We start from the raw sequence: 23,486 nt of genomic DNA on the forward strand, positions 1-23,486 counted from the left end.
GAATTTGCAAAAGGGAGGAATGTAGGCAAAATGCCCTGCAGACACAAATTCCCCATACTGCGTACTGAGGACTTCTTGTGCCACCTGACATGATCAGGTTTCTGCCATTGCAATTAACGTAATGCTAAATACATTCATTTATTTGCAATGTCAAGTATTTGACAGTGTTCTTCAAAGCAACGTGCCCAGCATATGAAGTTGTGTGGCACCTATCTACCAGCAAGACTCTGTAGGAAGGCGTGGCACACAGACTTCCAAAATTGATAAATTGTTTTGAAGTGCACCCTGGGGTCAAGGCAACGTATTTAATTAATAGCAATGAGATACATACATTATCCCTGCCCTTAAAGTGCTAACACTTATTTTATTTTCTGTCTGCGGAGAATTGGATCAATCCCAATTCCTCTCCACAGTTGAAAACAATGGGTGGAATCCCTTTGTTTTGGTAACCTGACAGGAATTACAGGAATCTGGGATTCACAGAAAGGAGAGACAGCCAGTTAACGCATATTGGCTAAGAATCAAGAAGAGAAGGTATGTGCCAGCATTAGAAGTATAAGGGCCGGCTGAAATATTTTACATAAAAATATACATTAGTTGTTTAGTAGGCAATGTTGATACATACAGAAGAAATAACGAAGAGTTCCAAATAGACATATGAGGAAAGGAAAAAGCTATATTTTAAATGTTGAAAGGATGAGCCTGCATGTAACAAACGTTCAAACATCATACATATACACATTTTCCAGATAAAATTAATACATGGCAGGTTTGCAGCTAATCATGTGGGGGCACATTTTATTTTCTCAAGCTAAAACGTCCTGTATGACGATTCAGGAAATGCTTCCAGTTGTAAACAAGTAATCATACAGTGCATCGCTACTATTTAATTTTTCTCTCCTTGTTTTTCCAGGGTTACAATTATAAATGTTTTTCTTGTGTTTGAAAGGTAGGGCTATAAGGTGCCCTTGGGACAGCCCATCTGGGTGGAGTTTCTCATCATGGAATGACTTGAAAGTTTGATTAGGGTGATCGGATTCTGGGCAGCAGCAGAAGAGAGGGGCAGGAGACGTTTGTTGTGAGGAATCAGAGATCAGGAGAAAATCAATAAAGCAGATCCGGATGCTCGAACAAAACAAGCGTTTCAATGGCTGATGAGCATTGCTACTTTGAAATCAAACATTTGAAGATCCTGCACAAGTGGTGAAACTGAAAATGTTGTAATTCCGTTTATAAACAGATGGTCTGAATATTAAATTAATAGACGAAAATAGCAGTTGCTTTACTTTGTTAGCCAAATGTGTAGTGTTTGTTTAATAGTTCTAATACTTTATGGAATATTAGGTCATAAAGCTGTCTATGAAAACAATAGAAAATAGACACGATGCAATGAAATATGATAATGAAACATGCCCTAGACCTGGTTAGCTTTCTAAGAGGGTTCATCTAAATATTGGTGCAAAATGAGCAATGATCATTTTCATGATACAGTTTACCGTCTCTTAATTTACGGTGACAAATGACGATTCGTAGCACAAATGATGTTTGAAAGAAATAAAATTTACTTTCATCTTGAACAAGACATTTTCGTTCACTCTTGTAAATTAGAAAGGTCAGTTACAGTTCGCTAGTGTATATTTGATACATTCTGTTCAGAGTTGCCTCACATTCAAAGTGGTTTTTGAGATGATGCAACACCTCAACTACAGATAATATAAAATCACCCCTGAGTTTTATTTTGCTAAATATACATTCACAACAATTCACAGGAGCACCCAAGTCGAAATCATATTATGATAACACATTTTTGAGTGATCTGGTTATGTTTTGTTCTTCTTGCTGTGATGAATTATGTTGCTTCAATAATAGAAAGTCCTTTTATTTATTTTTTTACAAAGATTGTTTTACTTTTATCCATAACAGAAAAATATGTTTTAGATGCATTTAAGTAAAAGCCTAACCAGTTACTGAATGAATTGCTTCTTATTTTTCCAAAAATAGAGTTCAACTTGATAACGTCTTACTTTAAAAGCACAGTAGCAGGCTTTATGTAATGTGCAATGTATAGGAACCTCTTGCCATTCCAGTAATATATTTTCGCCCAAGTTCTGCAGCGAGCGTGGCTAGTTCTATATAACTTTACCTCTTTCAGATACATACGCTTGTGGTCATGCTATGCCTCTGACGCATTTACTCATGTTTCTGCTAAGCATACAAGGTTATGATCTGCAGAAGAAAGTGCAAAGTCTTCCTTATCCTTCACCTGTGCAATCTGTAGTTTGCACTGGATAAGACTGAAAATAATATATAGCTCAGCTAAAATGTTTAGGAGAACCATACCACCTCATCTTCAGAGAAGCAGTCTTTTTTCCACCTCTAGTAAGCAACGGTCAATTGCCCATCTGCCCTCTTGCTCTCTCGAGACTCAAGCAGGTCTGAAGAATTTCATCTTTCTGCAGTTCATGCAACAGTGTCCTGGGGGTTCACACATCGGTGTGGTGGGAACTAAAGGAAGTGAAGCTACCCCGCTGACTGCGATTGAACTGGCAGAAGCTCGCTGCTCTGCTTCTACGGCCCTTGTTCTCGGCTTTGCCATTTTGATTGTCTCGCATTATAAATTTCTCTATCAACTGAAGCTTCTCGTGCTCTTCTTTCAAGAAAATGTTGACAAGCAGGGTTTTTTCCCGTTTGATTTGTTCACTTATATCCTTTGGAATGTCAGGAATCAACCAATCGACTACCAAACTGAGGAACAACACCAGATTCTGCAAAGACAGAAGCAATAAACAGAGCTTATTTATTACGTTTCATTGCAAGGGAGATCAAAAAGAAAAAATTGTATGGTTTACGGTTCTGAATTCTGGTACTGCAGGATCCAATAAATAAACATTGCATAAACCGACACTTAATATACGTCTGGTTTAATAAGAAAAAATCACCACAAGCCTGTCTATTTAGAAACCTTTTTGGACTTAATATGAGGTGGGTCCCACTTCTTTTTATGGAAAATAACCTGAGACTTACTCAACTTTATTAAATACATTAGTCGAAGTTATCTCATGCAAAAGCACAACAGTAGATATTTTGATCATATTGACATTTGTATAACAATACTTCTGAAGAATGGCCAGCAATGCATTTTTTTTTACCAATGTTATCATAAATGTATGAAGACCTAATATATTATGAAGATATGAAGATGTTAACGCCTGTGTAATAAACATTTTTAAATTATTATTTTGCCTTCTCTACATATTTCCTTTCTATTGTGCGTGTATTATTACTTTTATTTTTATGCAATTGCATTCTTAAGCAGGTTATTAAACATATGTAAACATATTAAATGGATCCCAAAACACTTGACTCTATAAGGAACAATGTTAGTGATACTTTTAAGTACTATCTCTTTATGGAAATGAATTACTATCTGTTGTGCATGGAAGTCCACCACAAATAACAAGGTCACTTACTTGTAAGGTCCAGGAAAACGTTTCAATAATTTAAACATGAATTCAACCCCTGAAAGGTATGGCACAGAGCAGGCAGGCTTAACTTAAATAAAATATGTAAAGCATTTAGAAGTAACAAAATAGTTAAAGTAAAAAATACAGCATAGTAGAAATATCGCTCAATTTATAAAATGGAGAACGATTACTCTAATATGACAAATATTCAATAGGGGGAACAGGAGCTATGGATTTTAGAAGATTTAAATGAAAATAGCATGAAAAAAACTAAGTTCCAATAGTAGTCTATAATTGAGGAGACCAGGACCTAACTGTGATTTCAGGTTGACAGCCATGGAGCGCAGGTTGAATACACTAACCAGGTTCGTCCTGGTTGGAGGTTTCACCGTGTAACTTAGTCTCTGAAATGGAAGTTGAAATCCTCCAGTGGGGGCTAGGTTGAAGGCTCTACCTATGTAAATCCTCTCAATTTTAGTTAGCCGTTGAACGAGGTCCCAGTAAGCTGTTGGTTTTGGAGGGAAAAGCTCACACCAAGGGAATTCCTTGTGTCAGCTGGATGCCCCGGGCACCTTTCACTAGTCAAGATTTCTATGTTTGGACTTTATTTTTTTCAGAGCTCAGAATCCTCCAGGGGACAAAAGGAGCACACTCTATCTAACGATGAGTTCCACAAGACAGGATGCCTTCTTCCCAAGAGTCAGCTGACACTGATTTAACACTATGGAAAATCTCCAAGCATAAAGAAACCTTTTTTTTCAGACTACCGAATCTGAATCTTAGGCTGGTTGGCTTGGCTTGGGTGGCTGGTTTAAAGTGTCCGAAGTTCTGTAAGTCCAATAAATTTCGAATTCTGTACTTTTCAGAGTTGTTAGGAGAAATCCAGTTAGAAAAAGTCAAAGACCAGGAACAGCACATGGGAGGTCAAGATTAATTCCAGCAGTGGCCACCAGAAGGTCGGGTCCAGGTCCAGTTGATGCTGGTCAGCTTCAGGGAAAAGGCCTTTTGCATCTTGTTGTGCCCTTGTATCCACTAAGGAGGTCAGCCAACCGACCCTGGGAGTACACTTCTTTGTGCGGTACAAATGGGAGCATGCCCAGTCCTTCAGGCCCCTTCACCAGTCCCAAATAGCAGATGCAGTAATTTTTCTGTACTTCCACTGGCCCAGAGAGAGTTCTTAGAAGGATGCCTTGGGGTACCACATTTATTATTGACACCAGATGGCGAGAGGGGGGTGAATCCTAGAACCTCTGTAACAAATAGGGTAACGTTCCCAGTAGCAACCCTACCTGGTTTTGCAGCTTTCTTGTTTGCTCTTCAGGAAAATAATCTCACTGTGCACTTTACTCCCAAAATCCAAAATGCAGGACCCCTTCTCCCTTGTTCAGAGCTAGTGTGACTACTCAAAGGTGTGGCCAGGTAATGAGCTCTGTGGTCACTCAAAACCGTGTTTGGTGGCAGCTTGGCTGGGGGTCAAAGGGTTGTCTTCTCCAGGCTTCACCTCACATTTACTTGTGAAACAAAAGGCTCCTTTTTATGTTAAATAAGTTCCCTAACTTGTCCTCCGGCAAGGGAAATAAAAACAGCTCCCAACACCTAGGCCATTGTACCTGCTCTGGGCGCAGTTTTCACAACTCATTAAGGCCAAGTACTGGCTGGGCAACTGCTGGAGAGAGCATGCATATTATCCTTCAGAAGCTCCGGGCAGGGGAAGTGTCACTTTCTAAAAGGCATTTCCCTAAATAATTATTAACACTCTAAACTTGCAATTAGAACAAATGTTTTATAAATATTCAATATAGTGGTCAAATAATTTGTTGAGGAAATCCAAAACTCAAGATAACAGAATTAATACTTTAATATTTACTCTAGTTATACTAAAAGGACAGCCAGAACCGTCTATATTGAAAATAGTGTCTGTGGACATCTCTCTGTAGGGACATGGTAACATGTCCCACATTTAAATATCATGCATCCTATCTTGTGGGGTACAGGGCATACATAGGTCTGGCTTAATGATATTTAAGAGGGAGGTTTTCCCAGTCAAAAGGGATTATTTTGAGAGGTCAACCTGCAGTGTTAAACTGCAACAGTCAGACTACAGTGGTAGGCCTGAAGCTATGTTTTCTCTGTCACAATAATGGATGGCACAGTGAGTGCTACAGTCCACAGAATAGCTCAAAACAAAGGAATATTGGTCCTCATTGGATAACAATATGGGGCTGTGAAGAAAAGCCTCTATTTACTCTATCTCACATAAGTCATTAAAGGGTGAAGTACACACAATTGAAAACTCCTGCAGCTATTCATCAAAAAATAAATTTTTGCCAAACTTTCTAGTCCTCTGACCCCAATTGTGTGCTGATGGATGGTTTAAAAGCTGCTTCAGTTAGGCACAGCTATGTTAACTGCATTATATAACAACATATTGGTTTAAAGTGTTGCCTGCATCCAGAAAATGCTCCTTCTTACAGCCCATCTATAAAAAGCTCCATGGGGATCCTAGCAGCTATCAACTGAATGCTTGTTAAAATCATCTGCAATTGCTCAGCATTTATTGGATGCCACACAAATGTGTTTTAGGAGAAACTGCCCTATTTAACCAGGCTTTGCAAAACCTTCAGGCACAGTTGAACGAAGAAAGATGGGTGCAAATAAAATTAACAAATTGATTGGGGATTTCGCCATGTCCTAACGCATGGAACAGCCGGAAAAAGAAGGAATTTTGGTCTAAATCCTATTTTATTTATATATGTTTATTTATTGGAGATGTACCAGAAAGTGTGATGACCTTCTTCGTCCAATTGGTCTGCACAAGTAAATCAACCATGTTACATGACCATAATCATGAGAATTTGCTAAAGGCCATCATCATGCCATTTGGTCACTAGAATAGGATGTTAACATGATTTATTAATAAAACATGATTTATTAATGGGGGGCGTGACAGGACCGCGGACCAAGATGGCCGCGTAGTCTCAGATCTCCGCCGAACTCCCCGGAGACAACAACCATCCCAGAGTCTGCAAGCAGTCCTGCGGTGTGGCGTGATTGCATTTGCCCCCTATGCACGACCAGAGTGCAGCAGTGTCATTGTATCGCTGCCTGGTGCACTGGGGCCGCTTCGCCCACTAAGTGCGTGCTGGGGCCTGTGTCTCGTGGCCGAGCCTCGGCCTCGATTTCAGCCGGTGTGCCATAGGGAGCCGACACTACCTTTCCTCCTCGCATGGGCAGGTGCCTCACTGGGTTGACTCGGAGGATTGTGGGGCCCCCGCTGGGGCCGCCATGCCAAACTTGCTGATCTGGACCCCCTCTCGAGCCATTTGACCGGCGCAGGCTCCCTGAGTGGCAGTGGGTAAGCCCACATGCATAATTCAAAGGAAGGCTTCTGGCCCCCCTTGCTGGCACCACACTGAAATCCTGTGGCCCCCTGAGCAGTGCGCGTTCACCAGCCAGCGTTTTCTTGGGACCCTTCTCTGTAATTGGGCATTCGGCCCCCCCCCCTCTCTGTTTGTGTGTTGAGGCCCCCGGCAGCCTGGGGGCACTAGATGACCCTGCAGCAGAGATGGGTCTGTTTACCACATTAGGGCAGTAGGATCACACCTTGGCCCCCCTCCTCCCATGAGGCCTGTGCAGCGGTGACTTGGGGTTGCACAGTTTTGTTACCTGGATGCCATAAATCACACCGACTGAGGGACCCTGCTAACCATTGCGTTTGGGGCCAGCTGGAGATGCATTAGAGAGCCGTTATCTTTGCCAGTACGACCAATTGCTTGCTTGATAGGGCAGACATAGCTGTCCCGATTGATTGGCGCCAGATCGTTGTTCCATTCTTTGACGGTCCCACTCCTAGGCCATGGGCAAGGGGGACCCGAAGAAGCGAAAACTTACCCTTGAGAAGACAGGTGTGGGTGCGGACTTGATGCGCACTACGATGGCTGAGGGTGGCGACCAGACAGTCCCCCCGCCTCAGGAGGTTGCGCAGAGAAATGATGCGCTCATGGCAGAACTTAAGGTGGACTTCTGTGCATTGGATTTGTGCTTCGACACCCATATTGACACATTTGGGGCCCGACTAGAACAGCATGATAAAAGCTGGACACGGTGGAGGGCAGGATCTCTGATCTAGAGGATGGTGGGGCCCAAGCAATGAAATGTCTGGAGCAGATGGAAGGCCTACTAAATAAAATGGCCATGAAGAATGAGGAACTCAAAGCCCACAGTAGGTGCAATAACATCCGTATCATGGGAGTGGCAGAGTCTAATAACACGGGTCAGCTGCATGGGTTCATCGAGGGCCTTCTGGCAGACTTGTTCAGTCGGGAGTCCTTCACCACTACCTTTATTTTCGAAAGGGTGCATAGAACTCTTGGTCCGTGCCACAATAGTGGTTACCCGCCTCGACCCATCCTTGCACGACTCTTAAATTTTAGAGATAGAGATGCAGCATTGCGATTGGCTCGGGAGCGTGGATCACTGAACTGGCAGGGCTCTTCCATTTTGTTGTATCCGGACTTCACCGTGGTGGTCCAAGAGGCCGTCGGAAATTCATAACGGTGAAGGCTGCGTTGCTATAAGCCGGCCTAAGGTACGGAATGCTTTATCCAGCACATCTGAAGGTGGACGTGGATGGCAGATCCAAGATCTTCAACACTCCAGCTGAAGCCCAGGAATTTCTTCGACTTCACTCCAACGCTGGCTTGCTGAGAAAGTTGCCCACGCAAGAACGATTGTCACAGATAACTCTGGTTCCAATCAATCAATCAATCAGGCATTTATATTGCGCACTACTCACCCGGACGGGTCTCAAGGCGCTTGGGGAGAGGGGTCCGCTACTGCTCGAACAGCCAGGTCTTGAGCTGTTTCCTGAAGGCGAGGTGATCCCGGGTACGTCGCAGGTGGACCGGCAGGGTGTTCCATGTTTTCGCCGCCTGGTAGGAGAAGGATTTTCCTCCGGCGGTGACTCTCTGGAAGCGGGGGACGACGGCGAGGGCGAGGTCCGCGGATCGTAGCTGGCGGGTTGGCGTGTAGAAGGTCAGGCGGTTGTTGAGGTACCTTGGGCCCAGGTCGTGGAGGGATTTGTGTGCGTGGGTGAAGATTCTGAACGTGATCCTTTTGTTGACCGGGAGCCAGTGCAGGTCTCTAAGGTGGCTCGAGATGTGACTGCGTCGAGGGATGTCCAGGATGAGTCGGGCGGAGGCATTCTGGATGCGCTGGAGTCTCTTCTGAAGCTTGGCTGTCGTTCCGGCGTAGAGGGTGTTTCCATAGTCCAGTCTTCTGGTGACGAGGGCATGGGTGACAGTCTTCCTCGTCTTCCTCGTCTCGGTCGGAATCCATTGGAAGATCTTGCGGAGCATCCGGAGTGTGAGGAAACACTCCGGAGGTTCCAGCATGGAATTGTTTTCCGCGAGCTGAGAGAGCCTTTTTATGGCGAGACATTGATAAGTATCACTGTGTATTTTGCTCTATGTTCTTTTTTCCAGGTTTTTTCATGCTCACGATGGTTTATGATTGTGGACTCTGGGCTCCGGCTCTAATATATCCTGTTATAAGACATGTTTCTTAGGGCTCTGGGGACAAGGCGAGGCATTGCATCTCCCCCTGTGCGATTGCACACTTTTTGTGATGTTTCCATTTGGTGAAAAAGAAGTTTGCTTGACACCAGTATGGGTTTATGAGTGTTCCCCTTATTTTTGATTGAGGGGATGGGTGGTTGGGTGGGGTATTCTCTAGAACTATGGTGTTCCTGTTTGGATTGTTTTGTCATGAGGTTCCATGAGTGCATTTTGACATATCTGTGCCTTTCATAATCATCCGCATTTGTGACGATGGTGGGTAGGCTCTCCACTATCTCAGAGGTCAATTTTGTTACATGGAATGTGCGGGGTCTGAACAACACTTGTAAAGGTAAATATGTATTGAATTATTTGCAGCGCCATAAAGTGGATGTGGTCTTTCTGCAAGAAACATATCTGTCCCCCTCATCACCTACTTCATTCGCCCGTAACTGGGGTGCTCACCGATATTTTGCGAACTATAGCACGTACTCTAGGGGAACTGCCATACTCATACATAAACGTTTACCTTTCCAATTGTATAAAGGTACACAGGATAGTGCGGGTCGATACACTTTGCTGACTGGGAAGTTCATGGGATATAATATTGTTCTGATGTGTATTTACACACCATATGTGGATGACTCTGATTTTTTTCGCTGCATTCCTTACTGATCCCCTTGGGTGCTGATTATGTTTGTTTGGGGGGAGATTTTAACCTGCTTTTACAACCTGCCCTGGACAGCACAGCGTCTTTCCCTGCCACAAAACCCCGTGCCACCAGAGTGCTTAGTGACATTTGTGATACACTTGGTCTCATCGACGTATGGCTCATGCGCAACCCTGATGACTCAACGTACAGCCCCCCCTTGACACCTGGACACGTCTGGATTTTTGGCTTGTCTCTCGCACCATGGTTCCTTGGTTTCGCACCACGACCAACTTGCCTAGAACTTACTCTGATCACTCACCAGTCTGCTTGCACGTCCAGATTCCCAGGCCAGAGGGCGTGGAGCGACAATGGTGGTTCCCGGGACAGATCGTAAATGATGCAGTATTCTCTGCGGCAATACAAGAATCCATAACAACTTATTTTTTACCTAAATGTAGGCTCTGTTGGCACATGGGTGACTGTTTGGGAGGAATTTAAGGCTTTTATAAGGGGGGAATGTATCGCAAAGCACTCTGGGATTTTGAAGTCCTTGTGAAGCACACTGACTCACTTGGATGACCGGTTGAAGACATTAGACGCAGACCTGCTAGAGCACTCAGACCCGGCTAAGCTGGCTACTCGCCTGTTGTTGCTGGCTGAATTTCAGGAGACAGCAGAGAGTGAAACAAATTTTCTAGGGAAATATGCCACTGCCAGGCGATATGAAGAGGGGGACAGACCGGGTCGCACGTTGGCTCAATTGCTGCGGCCTTGTGTGGGGAAGACTTACGTTGCTTCTATTCAGTCAGAGAACGGGCGGCTCCACACAGACACAGCGGAAATCAGGAACAAGTTTTTTCATTACTACACATCTTTATACACTACGCGCGCAGCGGGACGGGGACGACTGCAGGGCCTATTTAGAGGAGATGGTTTGGCTGAAGGATTATATGCAAAAGTTTCTAGCCGAGCCATTTTCTAAAGAGAAAATTATCAGTGCCATAGACACCTTAAACGGCACCACAGCGCCCGACCTGGATGGCTTCACTGGCATTTTTTACAAGCATTACAAAGATATACTAGCACCTTACCTCCATGAGGTCACAATGAAGCCCTGGAGACCAAATTATTGCTGCCAACTTTGCGCGAATCCGTAATTGTATTATTGCCTAGGCTAGGCCGGGAAGAGATCCATTGCGCTGCGGTTCTTATAGGCTGCTATCACTGCTAAACTTGGACTATAAAATCCTCGCCAAAATGATTGCGTTTAGGCTCGCATAACTCCTGGATCGCATCATATCACCAGTACAGGTTGGTTTTGTTCACCAACAGGTCCACTGCGCTAAATGTATGTATGCTCTTTGCCGTAATGCATAGGATAACACCTGAAATCCGAGCTGCGGCGGTCCTGTTGGACTCCGAAAAGCCATTTGATTAGCTGGAATGGCCTTTTATTTGGGCCGCAATGAGGAAACTAGGCATCCCCAAGGGATTCATAGACCTCACGGCATTGCTGTATGCCTCTTCCACCGCCAGGCTCCGCGTGAATGGCACCTTATCCTCCCCCTTTGCCCTTAACGTGGCACCAGGCAAGGTTGCCCGCTCTTTCCGCTACTTTTTATTCTGGCATAAGACCCCCTGGTTCGCCTCTTTCAGGAGAAGCATCTCCACAGAGGTATCCAGTTTAATACTGGCCCCCACCTCTTGTCACTCTATGCCGGTGACATTGTTTTATATGTCCACTACCCTCAAACTAATCTTGATCCACTGATCCGAGAGGTCCTTCATTTCAGTGGGTTTCCAGGGTTGAATGTCAACTGGAATACGTCGGTTCTGTTTCCCTTGACAACGGGCACCGTCGGGTGGGAATGCAAATTCCCGTGGACATGGTGTCACGACTCATTCAGATACCTGGGCATGCAAATACACAGAGAAGCGGATCAAATGTTGCAACTCAATTACGGTTCAGCTATACATAACCTTGAAACGCAGATAGAACGCTGGTTGAAGCTTCCGCTATCTATGTCCGGCAGGATTGCACTTAAGAAGATGATGATTTCTCCCCTGTTGAAAATGGTACTACCGCGGCTATTATACCACTTTGCTAACTTACCAGTGTATATTAAGCCGGCGATGTTCCGCTCGTTCGAAGCGGATATGAGGCAATTTCTTTGACATGGTAGCTGAAAGGGTGGCGCTAGCAAAAATGTACCAGCCCATAGACGGTGGTGGAGTGGCTGTCCCAAATATGGACCACTACTATCTGGCAGCACAACTGCAGTGGGTGGGCAGGTGGCTGAGCGAGAGGCAGCTTGCCAATACTGCTACGCAGTGGCCGGGCTTCACACAGGGGCAGATAGTGGCCCTGTTTCACCCAGGCAGGAAAGGTCCGGGTCCTACCCAGCATCTGGTGAAAGTAGCGTACGTCTGCTTCCGGAGAGTGCTGCGGCTCACTAAGGGGGTCACCACATATGTACCCTCTCTCCCATTACAGGGAACGCAGAGACAGCAACAAGTAACCACAAAAGCGGAGCTGCGTGCATGGGACGACACAGGACTCCAGATGGTAGTTGACTTATATTAAGACGGTCAACTGCTCCCTTTTGACAAACTTGTGAGTGAGTACGGTCTACCGCAGGGTCAGTTTTTATTGCACACAGCGATCATTAGAACACTGAAGCTAATCTGGGGCGAAATGATAAAAGAGCCGAACACGCACTTAATATTACAATACTTACATATCATGTGATGGGGCCGGCACCTTGTCAGGTGGATAGCAGAGTATTTTAAGGGCCCATGCAGCAGTTCCACTAGCAAAGCTAAAAGAGCGCTGGGATACGGATCGGCAGAGCACGGAATGGGAATGGCCAACAGTACTAGAGAGTCCCACCCATATACCGAGGAATGCCAGGTTTAGGCTAATAGAATATTATATAACACAAAGGGCCTACATGACACTGGCCATGATCAAAATAGAATATTCAGTCACACAGATGCACAGTGTCCGCGTTGTGGCCTAGCGGGATGAGAGCTTATTCATATGTTGTGGGCCTGTAACAAGATGGCTACTTATTGGGAGATTATCACCACACACTTGGCACAATGTACAGACCGCACATTGCAATGGAACCAGGAAATATGCCTACTGGGACTGCACAAAAGACAAAAGAAATATAAGGTGACTAACCGCTTTAGAGACATAGGACTAATAATTGCAAAGCGCCTCATCACCAAATACTGGAAAGCCCCTTATCCCCCGTCGGCGAAGGCATGGTATCACTCCATGATCTGCTGGGCACAGGCGGAGAGTGTGGCGCTTCGGAGAGAAGATGTTATTGGCATACTCAAGACACCCCTAGCTGTTGCCTGGGACACTATACTCATAGATCTCCGGGGAGCTTGGCAGGAGCTGGTGGAGTCGCAGGGACCATCTCAAGCTGCAAGCGAGACACAAGAACATGTAGCAGGCACCCAATAGAAGCTAGAGGGCCCCCCGTCCCCGCTTCATAGAAAGGGCATTTGTTCAGCAGTGGAGATTAGATGGCACGCACGGGACAACCTCTGATCAATATCCAAGACACCGAGCACTGACACTGAACTATAAGTAAGAGTGGCGTAGACAGCAATGCAACTGATGAGACATAAGGCACGCACAACAGTAGCAGCACCATCTTCGCACCGTAATCTCAATTTGTGAGATGTGACCCCCACCCTAATCCCTACTCTCCCCCACCTCCATGTTGTTTTTCCCCCAAAGTTAACATGCTATTGCCGGCAGAGATGGTTACATATTGAATAAAAGTTTGCGGCAGCACTATTATACAGTTGCGATAAGTGATGATTGTTAAAAATGCAAATATGTAATTTCAGTTAACTGGTACTGCTATAATACATGGATATATGTAAAACTAATAAAGAAATTTAAACAAAGAAAAAATTAAGATGATAGGTCTTCCAAAATTTCTATACATGTTCCACAACATCCCCATCCCAGACAGTTTCTTCAAGATTCTCCAAACGCATTTGATCCGGCTTGCCTTGGGGGGGCAAAAGACCCAGGATACGCTGGGACACTATGACTTCGCCATATGAGAGGGGGGTCTGGGAGCCCCGGACTTTAGATTGTACTATCTTGTTGCACAAGCCAGTTTTGCCCACTCTTGGTACCATCCAGATGCGCATATTCCATATGGGAAACCTGAACCTGACCTGGTACTACCACTTTCGTTATCCGGTCTTCTGTCCCAGGGTTTTCCTCATGACCTTGGGGATATCCAGACGGTATCTACCATGAGTTGGGCATGGCTCAAACTTGCATGTGTCACGGCACACAACACTTTGTATTCCTCTGACATCCCTATAGCTCGCAATCCATGGCTTCCCATCACAGAAGAAATATTGGTTCTACGGGTACTTAAGTCCCACTCCATGGTGAAGTTTGGCAATCTGTTTCCGTATGGGCATGTGTTTGACAATGCGAGCAGAGATCAGGTGATAAAACGGACCTTTATGGAACAGTTTATTTTTACCACGGTAAGCAGGGCTCTATGTGCTAAATTACCAGAATACCCGCTTGAGCCGCAGTACTTTGGACCTTTATCTCTTGTCATTGCTAACCCAGATGGGATTCGATTGATATCTAAATTGTACAAGGCCTGTGTGACTTTACTCCCGTGCCATGACGCTAAGATCTGGGCTGCCTGGGAGGCGGACTTAGGCATCCGATACTGGACGACCAACGGTCCTACTGCAGTGCACAAACTAGGGGAACTTCCCTTAATAGTAGACATAAATTAATACATTTTAAATACTTATGGAGGGCATACATGACCCCGGCTAAACTTCACGCGATGGACCCTTCCAGACCGCACAGTTGTAGGAAGTGCAACAGCCCCTATGCCGATTTCCCCATTTGACATGGACCCGCCCTAAAATAGTGGATTTTTCGGTGGTCGTCTTCAGGACACTATTGCGCATGATACAGCCTAAAATATCCCCCTCCCCGGAGGTCGCGCTCCTAGGACACATCCACAATATGCCCAAGAAAATATGGAAATGTATTGCTCTTGCACTGTTACTGGCAAAACGCGAAATAGCACTTCGATTGGGCAGCAAATTAGCTCCCACCAAGAGTGCATGGCTTGCTAGCCTTACATTTTGCAACACCAATTGTGAATTGTATGCCACATTACTTCCACCCAAGTCCCGTCCAAAAGATATCTGGAGCCTGCTCAAGACATATTTGCAGAGTCAGGATCTCAGTCCCCTTGCCCAAACCCCTGCTGGCATAGTCCTGACTGGCGTGGGTTGAAAAGGTTACACAGATGTTGCTATTATTTACGAGGCACTATGTGCATGGGAGAGTGGGAATTTGCAGATGGTGGATCTGGGTGTCGCGGTGACCATTCAACTTGTGATGATCAGACGATGTAAAATGGTGGCCTTCCTCAATTTTTGTATACCATGGTTTGTGTTAGCACCTTGTGCATGAAACTGTTTATATTGCTATTAACAGGAACAACTGTCATGATACCATTTATTGTATATGATTGAATACGGATAAAGTAAAAAAAAAAACATGATTTATTAACGGTAAACGGTATCAGCGGTAACAAAGTTGAATGTTACCGTTTTCAGTGTGTTTTTAGATAGGAACCTACATTGAAAAAGCAGTTAATGGATGTTGATCAAAGATGTTTAGTAGTTATATGTGAGTTATGATGTTAATTCATATGTATGGAGAACAGGCTATTGGTGAAGCACTAATCATAGTTAGAATCAAACATATATCTCATACTATTATATGGTATTTCATTGGCTTCTGGTCTGATTAATTTGAGATTAAATGTAACAGGTTTCAAAGCAATGAATAGATTATTGAATTTAGATAATGTCACTCCTAAATTACAAATCTAGGGGCTGATTTACAAGCCCCTTGCGCCACTTTTGCATCACTTTTAACATGGGAAAAGTGACGCAAAAGTGGCGCAAGGGGCTTGTAAATCTTCCCCCTAATGTTTACTGGGCTCAGTTACTATATCCGTTCACGTAGACACGCTGCTTTTATGTTACCTAAAACAATGTGCTAGTGTTCAAAACAGTAAATTAAAAGCTAGATAAGATTCTCCGGGTATCCATCAATAGATCCGCTAGTATTTATACTTCAGGCTTTCTAGAGCACTGCGAGTTGTCTATTTGAGAAAAGAATTACAGAATTTAAAAGCAGAAATTAGATAATTAATGAAAAAAACAATTAATGAAAAAAACAATTAAATGATGCTCTGCTCAGAGCCGATCTGGTTGATTTTTCTAAGAAGAAAAACAAGAGCTATGTAATTGACATGTTCTGCCTGAGGAGACTGCTTCATATTCATTTTATTCAAAGCACAGTAGTTAATATTCGATTTGTTAGATTAAGACTGTCGTATCTTTTTTAATAGCAATTTTAAATGTCAATAATACACGATATACATTGACACAATGGCTGATAAGTTAATTATATGTCCACAAATACTCTTGGAGGGAAGGAAATTATTGTAATTTAACAGGAATTAGGAATGTTCAGTCAGCTATATCTTTAGGCTATTATGGGGCGACAAATATTGGTATTAGCAATTAGCATTTCTGGAACTAGTGGCTTCCAAAATGAAGTGAGTCTAACTTGCTCAAATATTGCAAAAGAAGGTTTGTGAGTTGTGCATTGGGTATGCCACGTACATATTCTTTTTAAAAATATCTGTTTCGGAGCCATGACTGACTGTTCTTTTTATAGGAGCGTGGAGTGTTTTGAAACTAGATATGTATTTGAATGGTGAGCTATATTTTAATCGTTGTGATATATTGTTATGCATGATAAGCATCGCACTATACGGTGCAGGGATCTGGGGACATACACCCACCGGCTCTATACAAAAAGAGGAGAATATCTTCATGAGATTCCTTTTATCAACTCCAAGAGGCACCTCCACCTATGCCTCACACATGGAACTGGGAATCCCACATATCGAAGATTTAATGAAAATCCAACCTCTTTTACTTTGGAGGCGAGTTTGGTTGTCGGAAAAAAATAGCCTGACTAAAAGCATTCTACACGACACTATGGAGTTGGACCACGCTCACAAAATAGCCTGGCTCTCCTATGTAAGACATTTTTTTTCCGACCTGGGTCTACAAAAATATTACCACACGCCAGAAAATTTGAAAGAAATATCCAAAAAAGAACTGAAACTAGTTGCGCTGAGCCATTTGGAATCCCTGAGACTGACTTCGCTGATTGCGAAAAAATCTGTTATTCACGCAACTATGACACAGCAGTCCCCGAAAATTCAGTCATATTTGACTCTGGAGCTCACAACATATGAAAAGATGCTCCTAACAAGGTTCAGAATGAATCTCTTCTTCAGACTAGTGACATTTCCTGAAAAAAATAACTGGAATACTCAGATGGATCCGTGCCCATGTGATGATCTTTCCCAACAGTCCACCATGCACACAATATTGTTTTGCAAGTTTTTCCATACCCACCGAAAAATCTGGCTTATCCCTTTACTAAAAAAATGGGGCCACAGACAATGCCGTCCAGCTATGCTGGCACTTCAAACTTTGGACTCCGAATGTACTGTTTACCACGTACTGAATTTTCTAAAGTGTATCATGAGGCACAGAAATAACCTGTAAAACAGAGGACTAATTTGCATACCATCTAACCGTTTGCATTTTCTCTTTTTAACTGTATATTCAACTATACTTTTTAAACAAATTTTACTGTGAATATTTGTATGCTATGATATCTTTTATGGTTTTGCAATGCTAAAAAACCGAATAAAGATTATTACTATTAAAAAAAAAAATACACGATCTACATTGACACAATGGCTGATAAGTTAATTATATGTCCACAAATACTCTTGGAGGGAAGGAAATTATTGTAATTTAACAGGAATTAGGAATGTTCAGTCAGCTATATCTTTAGGCTATTATGAGGCGACAAATATTGGTATTAGCAATTAGCATTTCTGGAACTAGTGGCTTCCAAAATGAAGTGAGTCTAACTTGCTCAAATATTGCAAAAGAAGGTTTGTGAGTTGTGCATTGGGTATGCCACGTACATATTCTTTTTAAAAATATCTGTTTCGGAGCCATGACTGACTGTTCTTTTTATAGGAGCGTGGAGTGTTTTGAAACTAGATATGTATTTGAATGGTGAGCTATATTTTAATCGTTGTGATATATTGTTATACATGATAAGCAAGAGAGCTATTTATTGCTCAATATCTACTCATGTAGGGTAATGCACAACAATAAGCTCTTTCACCTTTGGGTATTTTGGGTATAAAATGTTATTTGATACAAGCTTCCAGTTACCTTAACAATAATTAAAATAAGACATATTGGGATTAAAAGAAATAATCTAATTAATCAATCAATTAAATCATGATCAAGACTGGAAACAGGAGACAGGAAAGATGCTGACATATGCACTATGATGTGCATGAGAAGCACTCCTACAAACTGTAAAAAACTCTTCTAATAAAAGAAAAAAGCAACTATTACATACAGCAAATTGAATCAGCTAAAAAATCCACCAAGGAGTTATTCCATGTAGTAACCAAGCTTGCCTCTCTTCTTAGTGACAATGCTGCTGCTCACAGCCAACAGTTCTGTGACACCCTGGCTCACAATTTTAGGGAAAAAGTAAATCAAATTTTCCAGAAATTTGACAACTCTTCTAAGCTGGATGTTTAGGACTGCACCATTCAGACACAACTCTCCTATGCTCCACTCATTTAATTCTTACCTATCTCCCCTGTCCTAGTAGACAAAATTCTTAACAGTTCTAAATTGGGCTCTCCACTAGACCCGGGACATGCGGTACAGACAAGCTAGCACTTGAGGTGATAGCAACTAATCTCTGTTCGATCTTCAACTCCATGTTCTCCACTGGAGTTTTTCCATCCATGTGGAAAAAAAGCCTCTTTCCTCCCTTTAATAAAAAACCTAGTCTGAATCCTGTAGACCCTAACATTTATCGCCCCATTTCCCGCCTTCCTCTCCCAGCACAAATCGTGGAGAAAATACTGAATATGCAGCTTGCCCAGTTCATCCATGACAAGCATCTTCTGAACCCTACTCAGTTTGGTTCAGACCTGGGCACAGCACAGAAACTGCCCTAATCAAAGCCACTGAGGAGATAAGAGGTGCATCAGATAATGGAGGTTTGGCAGCTCTTATCCTCCTCAACTTAGGCCGATTTGAATCTTCTCCTTTTTGACACACTTGCGCAGTCATTCAGGTATTCTCGCTTAGTCCAACACTTTTTAACATTTATGTTTCGGAACTGGCGACCCTAGTCAGAGCTCTGACTTCCAACTTACCTTCTATGCTGACGACTCTCAATTAGTAGTGTCAGCCTTCAATAATGATCCCATAGTCTCCACCCCCTTCCAGAACTATATGCAGGAAATTAATTTGTGGAATAATTTTGAAAGATTTGGAAAGTGCTGGTTGTCAGCGTGAGTGACCCTGGAACCACATGATTTAGAGACAGGCATTAGAGGTGATGCTAATGAGAGATAATACCAGGTCAAAGAGTCTTAGGCATGGGTTGTTTATAATCCAGCACAAGTGTACACGTCCATCTCACTTAATTCCACAAGGTTCATGTTTGTAGCTCTTCAAATCTCTGATAAGACTCTTCCATCCTGTACTTTTTCATCATACCAGGAACACTTGAAGTCTTTCTGAGTGTGCCATGAAGCATAATTTGCATTATATTTAAAATGTCTGCTGGGGAAGGTTCTAGAGCACAACAGCATTTCTAAATAGTTCCCTGAGAGAATAACTGTGAAATTGTTGCCACATTTGATAAAGGGGAAGCAACTGAGCTATAACAAAGTAATCCCTCTATTGATGTAGTTTCAAAGGTGATGTGCAGGGTTGCCTAGGGCTTGTTGGAATCCATGACTTGCCTCAGGTGGTAACTTGCTCATAATGCACTGCATGGAACTTGGAATATGCAGAAACATAGCCACTTCAGCTAAGGAGTTTATTGTCATACTAAAATGTAATCTGTGAGACACTACACAGTGAATTATTAGTTAGACTGTAATTTGACTTTTGCACTGGTGAGATATATGCATGTTTAATAATTTATACACTTCTTCCATATAATATGTTTTATTGGGCGTAGCATACATGCACATATTTCTCCACTTCATTTTTAAATATATTTTAAGTGTATTGATATCCTAATCCAATCTATGCTGCTGTTTTATGACCAATAATTTATTATATACAGACTAGTTATACATTTAAATACCCACTTTACTAAAATCAACCTCCTGGTTCTATAAAACAAATTCATCAGATAGTCATCTTCAAAATGGATCTGGTACAAAATGTACAAACTAGTATTTAAATGCATATAATATTCCTGGAATGTAGCTTACAACACTGATATCAGGTCAACCACCATATTTAGGAGACTAGGGTTGTGCAAGCATGCAGATTTTGAGTGAAGTAATAATGTAATTAAATTTGACTTGCCCCTTCATAATCTCTTTTAATGAACATCCATTTAAAAATGATCACAAAAAAGAAATGCTTACCTGAAAAAGAATAACAAAGGCCAAACGAACCGCTAGGACTGACCAATACTGCTTTGAGAAGTCATATTGGTTTGCTGACCATGGAGGTTCTCTGTAATCCTTGTACCTATCCAAAAGAGATTTTAAAACATTAATTAGACATCCTGACACTACTTTGACACACCTTTTCAATAAGAAATGAGCCATGAATGATGAGAAATGGCAGCCAGAAGGCTAGTAATGAGATATTTGGGTAGGGGCAGGTGAGTGGGGGTGTGCATGGAAGGAGTGGCTGGAAGTGTTAGCAGAACAGACATTGTGATTTGTTGTACGGTTGTATGTCAGACTATTGTTAACATAAATATAGTCTGACATAAATATTACGACCTAAATATAATTGTAATAAATATCTGTCTGTTGGGTGTAGATGTTCTATTGTTTACTGCAATGAAGGTGCTATTTGTGTAAATGATATTGAGGGAACAATATCTTTGTCAGAGGATATTTAAGCAACAATATTCCAAGACTATACCCTGGTGTCTTTTAGCCATTGACCTTAAGAAACTGAAAGCAGTCCAAGTGAGTCAAAGCCCAGAAGTGTCACAGGAAAGGACTTTTTGCTCAGATTAGTTCCTTGATTGCTATGTGGGAAGCCGCCACAGGTCTGCAGATTCAGTTGCACTGGAAGGCCCACATTAATAAATATAGTAGCTTTTGATTTTGATCTTGCTTTATAGGTTTGGCATTAGCAAAGACCTTATGATTTTACTGAAATTATATGGATAATATACTTATTTAAAGAGATTGACAGCCAGCTCCCCTTATCCACTTGTCGGTTGTTGTGTCATCACATTTTGCTTCCATTCACTACAGCATACAGCATGGGGCATTGGGTGACCCTACTTCTGCCACTGACTAACTTCACTTTGAGTGACTGCATTGGGCATTTTCACAAGGCTCACATCCACTCACAAGGTAGTCCCTCCAGTGGCAATGTTTTTGTTTTTACTTTATTTTATTACAATAGTGTGTATCTTTGAACCACATGGGGTAACATGGTGGTAAAGATGATTTTGAAAAATATGTTATTTAAGTAAAGTTGTAAATGTAAAGGAGGTTAGGTGGTGTTCAAAGCAGTGGTAGGCTCTTGTGAAGAAGTGAAAGTGATGTATGGGAGAGGTGGATACGTTATATGGTAAATTTGATGATGAAGACCCATAGACAGAATGTGAAGAAAATGAGAGTGGGGAATTACAGGTGGTTCATGGATAGTTCAATTTCCAACATAATGACAAAGATACAAGGGGCATGTACAAGAGAATTTAGCATTCTTTCCAAAAAATGCTTCCTTTCTGTTCTAGACAAATGATCTCTTAAATTCACCACAATCTGGGCTTGACCTTTCCTGCCATACGTATGGTAAATAATGAGACAATTGCCCCACCTGAGAGATTGAAAATGACACATGCAAATAATCTCATAGTAGGAATAAACCACAAGTCCTGCTAGTCTATACATTTGCATAAAGGTTTTTTTCTAAAACAATATTTTCTCAGGTTGCAAACTGTGCTCTCCCATTGCCCAGAACATTTCTCAGAAACACAATAGTAGCAGAACGTTAATTGGAGTTCAATGTAGTATGAAAAGAGGGGAGGACACCGAGAGGACTATCTTTTCAGGGCTAATGCTTAATAAATTGTTACAGGTATATTCTAGGATGATTCCACAAACAAGATGCAATCCTTTCAGATATGAAGCACAAAGGAAATCTGAGGTAGTTATCTAGTTTTAGATCGTCTATGGCATCTCAAAACGTTTTCCAGAAATATTGAGTTTCTTTAGACCTGTCAGCCTTAGTGTCAGTTTTCACCAAAGCTTTTGCCCTCCACTTTTCGCTGAAATATGTTACTGGTGATGTTGTGTTCCAGGGTCCTGTAAAAGTTTTGTGATGACTCAAATTGAAAAATATCACCCAAGTTTGATTTCACTTAAAGAAGGCCAAGAGAATAAAGGAAGGGCAAAGTTATGAAAACTTTTATAGATATAACCAGCTCACATTTTTGTCAGCTTCAAAGAGAGTCTGTTTTTAAAACATTTGCTTTCAATCATTACTGTTCACAGCAAAACATTCTAGCTATGACAAAGAACTTTTTCAAAGTAAAATGTCACGCTGTAAAAATTACAAAATTCACCCTGTTGACTTGGAGGCATAGACTTTCACCAATATCAAGGCATGGTGCACAGAGGAATGTTCCACTCACACTTAAGAGCCATGAAACTACCCCCCTCCTGACTCCTTCATGTTCAGAGCATTGTGCGATCACTTAAGAATAGACTGTGGACATTACATTCCTTTTCAATGTAACCTCACTAGCTCTGAAGCACATTTTTGCCTTACTACTATTATATAAGTGATGCACAGTTAAGGCAGCTTGTTAACTACAATTTGAGTAGTAATGCAATACCTCTTGTATCTACATTGTAATTAATTGTAAGAGCTATAGCTGTCGCTGTAAGAAAATGCCCCTTTTTACTAGGTTTTACAGCTGGATTTTTGAGGCTGTGTACTAGGATTCTGAAAAGCAGGTTCTAGTTCATGTGCTCTGACATCTGAAACATGTTGAAACTGGCTATATTCCTAATTGGCATAATTAACTTACCTATAAGTCCCTAATATATGGAGCAAATAGTCCCTAGGGCTTGTAGGTTGAATGTCAGTAAAGGACTGCAGCGCACATTGACCCTCTACTAGAGTGATAGCGCAAAACTTGGCTGCAGGCCTACCAGCTGTTAGAAATTGGGTTACAGGTTAACGTGTTTGAGCCCTGGTGAAGCAGCAACCACAATCTTAGTAAGGGAAAGGCACAGGCAATCTCCACATTAACCTGTGCCCAAACCCATGGTAGCTTGGCACAGAGAAGTCAGGCTTAACTTGGAGGCAATGTGTAAAGTATTTGTGCAAACACATGGTGATGATGGACAGGGTGCTGAAGCTTTTCAGACACTCACCCCCAGTCACAGATCTGGGTTGAATCCATCATCATTCTTAGGCTCCCTTCGCCACTTCAGTTCAGACCCAGCTATATGCAAATCAGTCTTGACCCTGTCCCTCATGGGAACAGTCCAGCCCGAACTGCCAAGTCAGGTCTTCCCTGAACTGGAAACAAGCATACTGGGACCAGTTTTGGGGTAACACCCCTCGTCAGCCAGGCTAGCTTCAATCCAGTGG

The 23,486-nt window shown here is 42.5% G+C and overlaps 1 protein-coding gene across 2 annotated transcripts in view; it reads right to left on the minus strand.

Annotated features, from left to right (window-relative positions):
* Nucleotides 1-1,539: 1,539 nt before the first annotated feature.
* Nucleotides 1,540-23,486, minus strand: part of ANO2 (anoctamin 2) — a 1,601,761-nt gene continuing 1,579,814 nt past the window's right edge. For both annotated transcript variants that reach the window (XM_085652609.1, XM_085652610.1), the window contains 2 exons: nt 20,279-20,384; nt 1,540-2,765 (listed from right to left, as the gene is read on the minus strand). In XM_085652609.1, coding sequence (XP_085508735.1) covers nt 2,484-2,765; nt 20,279-20,384 — 388 coding nt within the window. In that variant the 3' untranslated portion in view covers nt 1,540-2,483. The remainder of the gene's footprint in view (nt 2,766-20,278; nt 20,385-23,486) is intronic.

The sequence above is a fragment of the Triturus cristatus genome, chromosome 4_1 (genome assembly GCF_964204655.1).
Source record: "Triturus cristatus chromosome 4_1, aTriCri1.1, whole genome shotgun sequence".
NCBI lineage: Eukaryota > Metazoa > Chordata > Amphibia > Caudata > Salamandridae > Triturus > Triturus cristatus.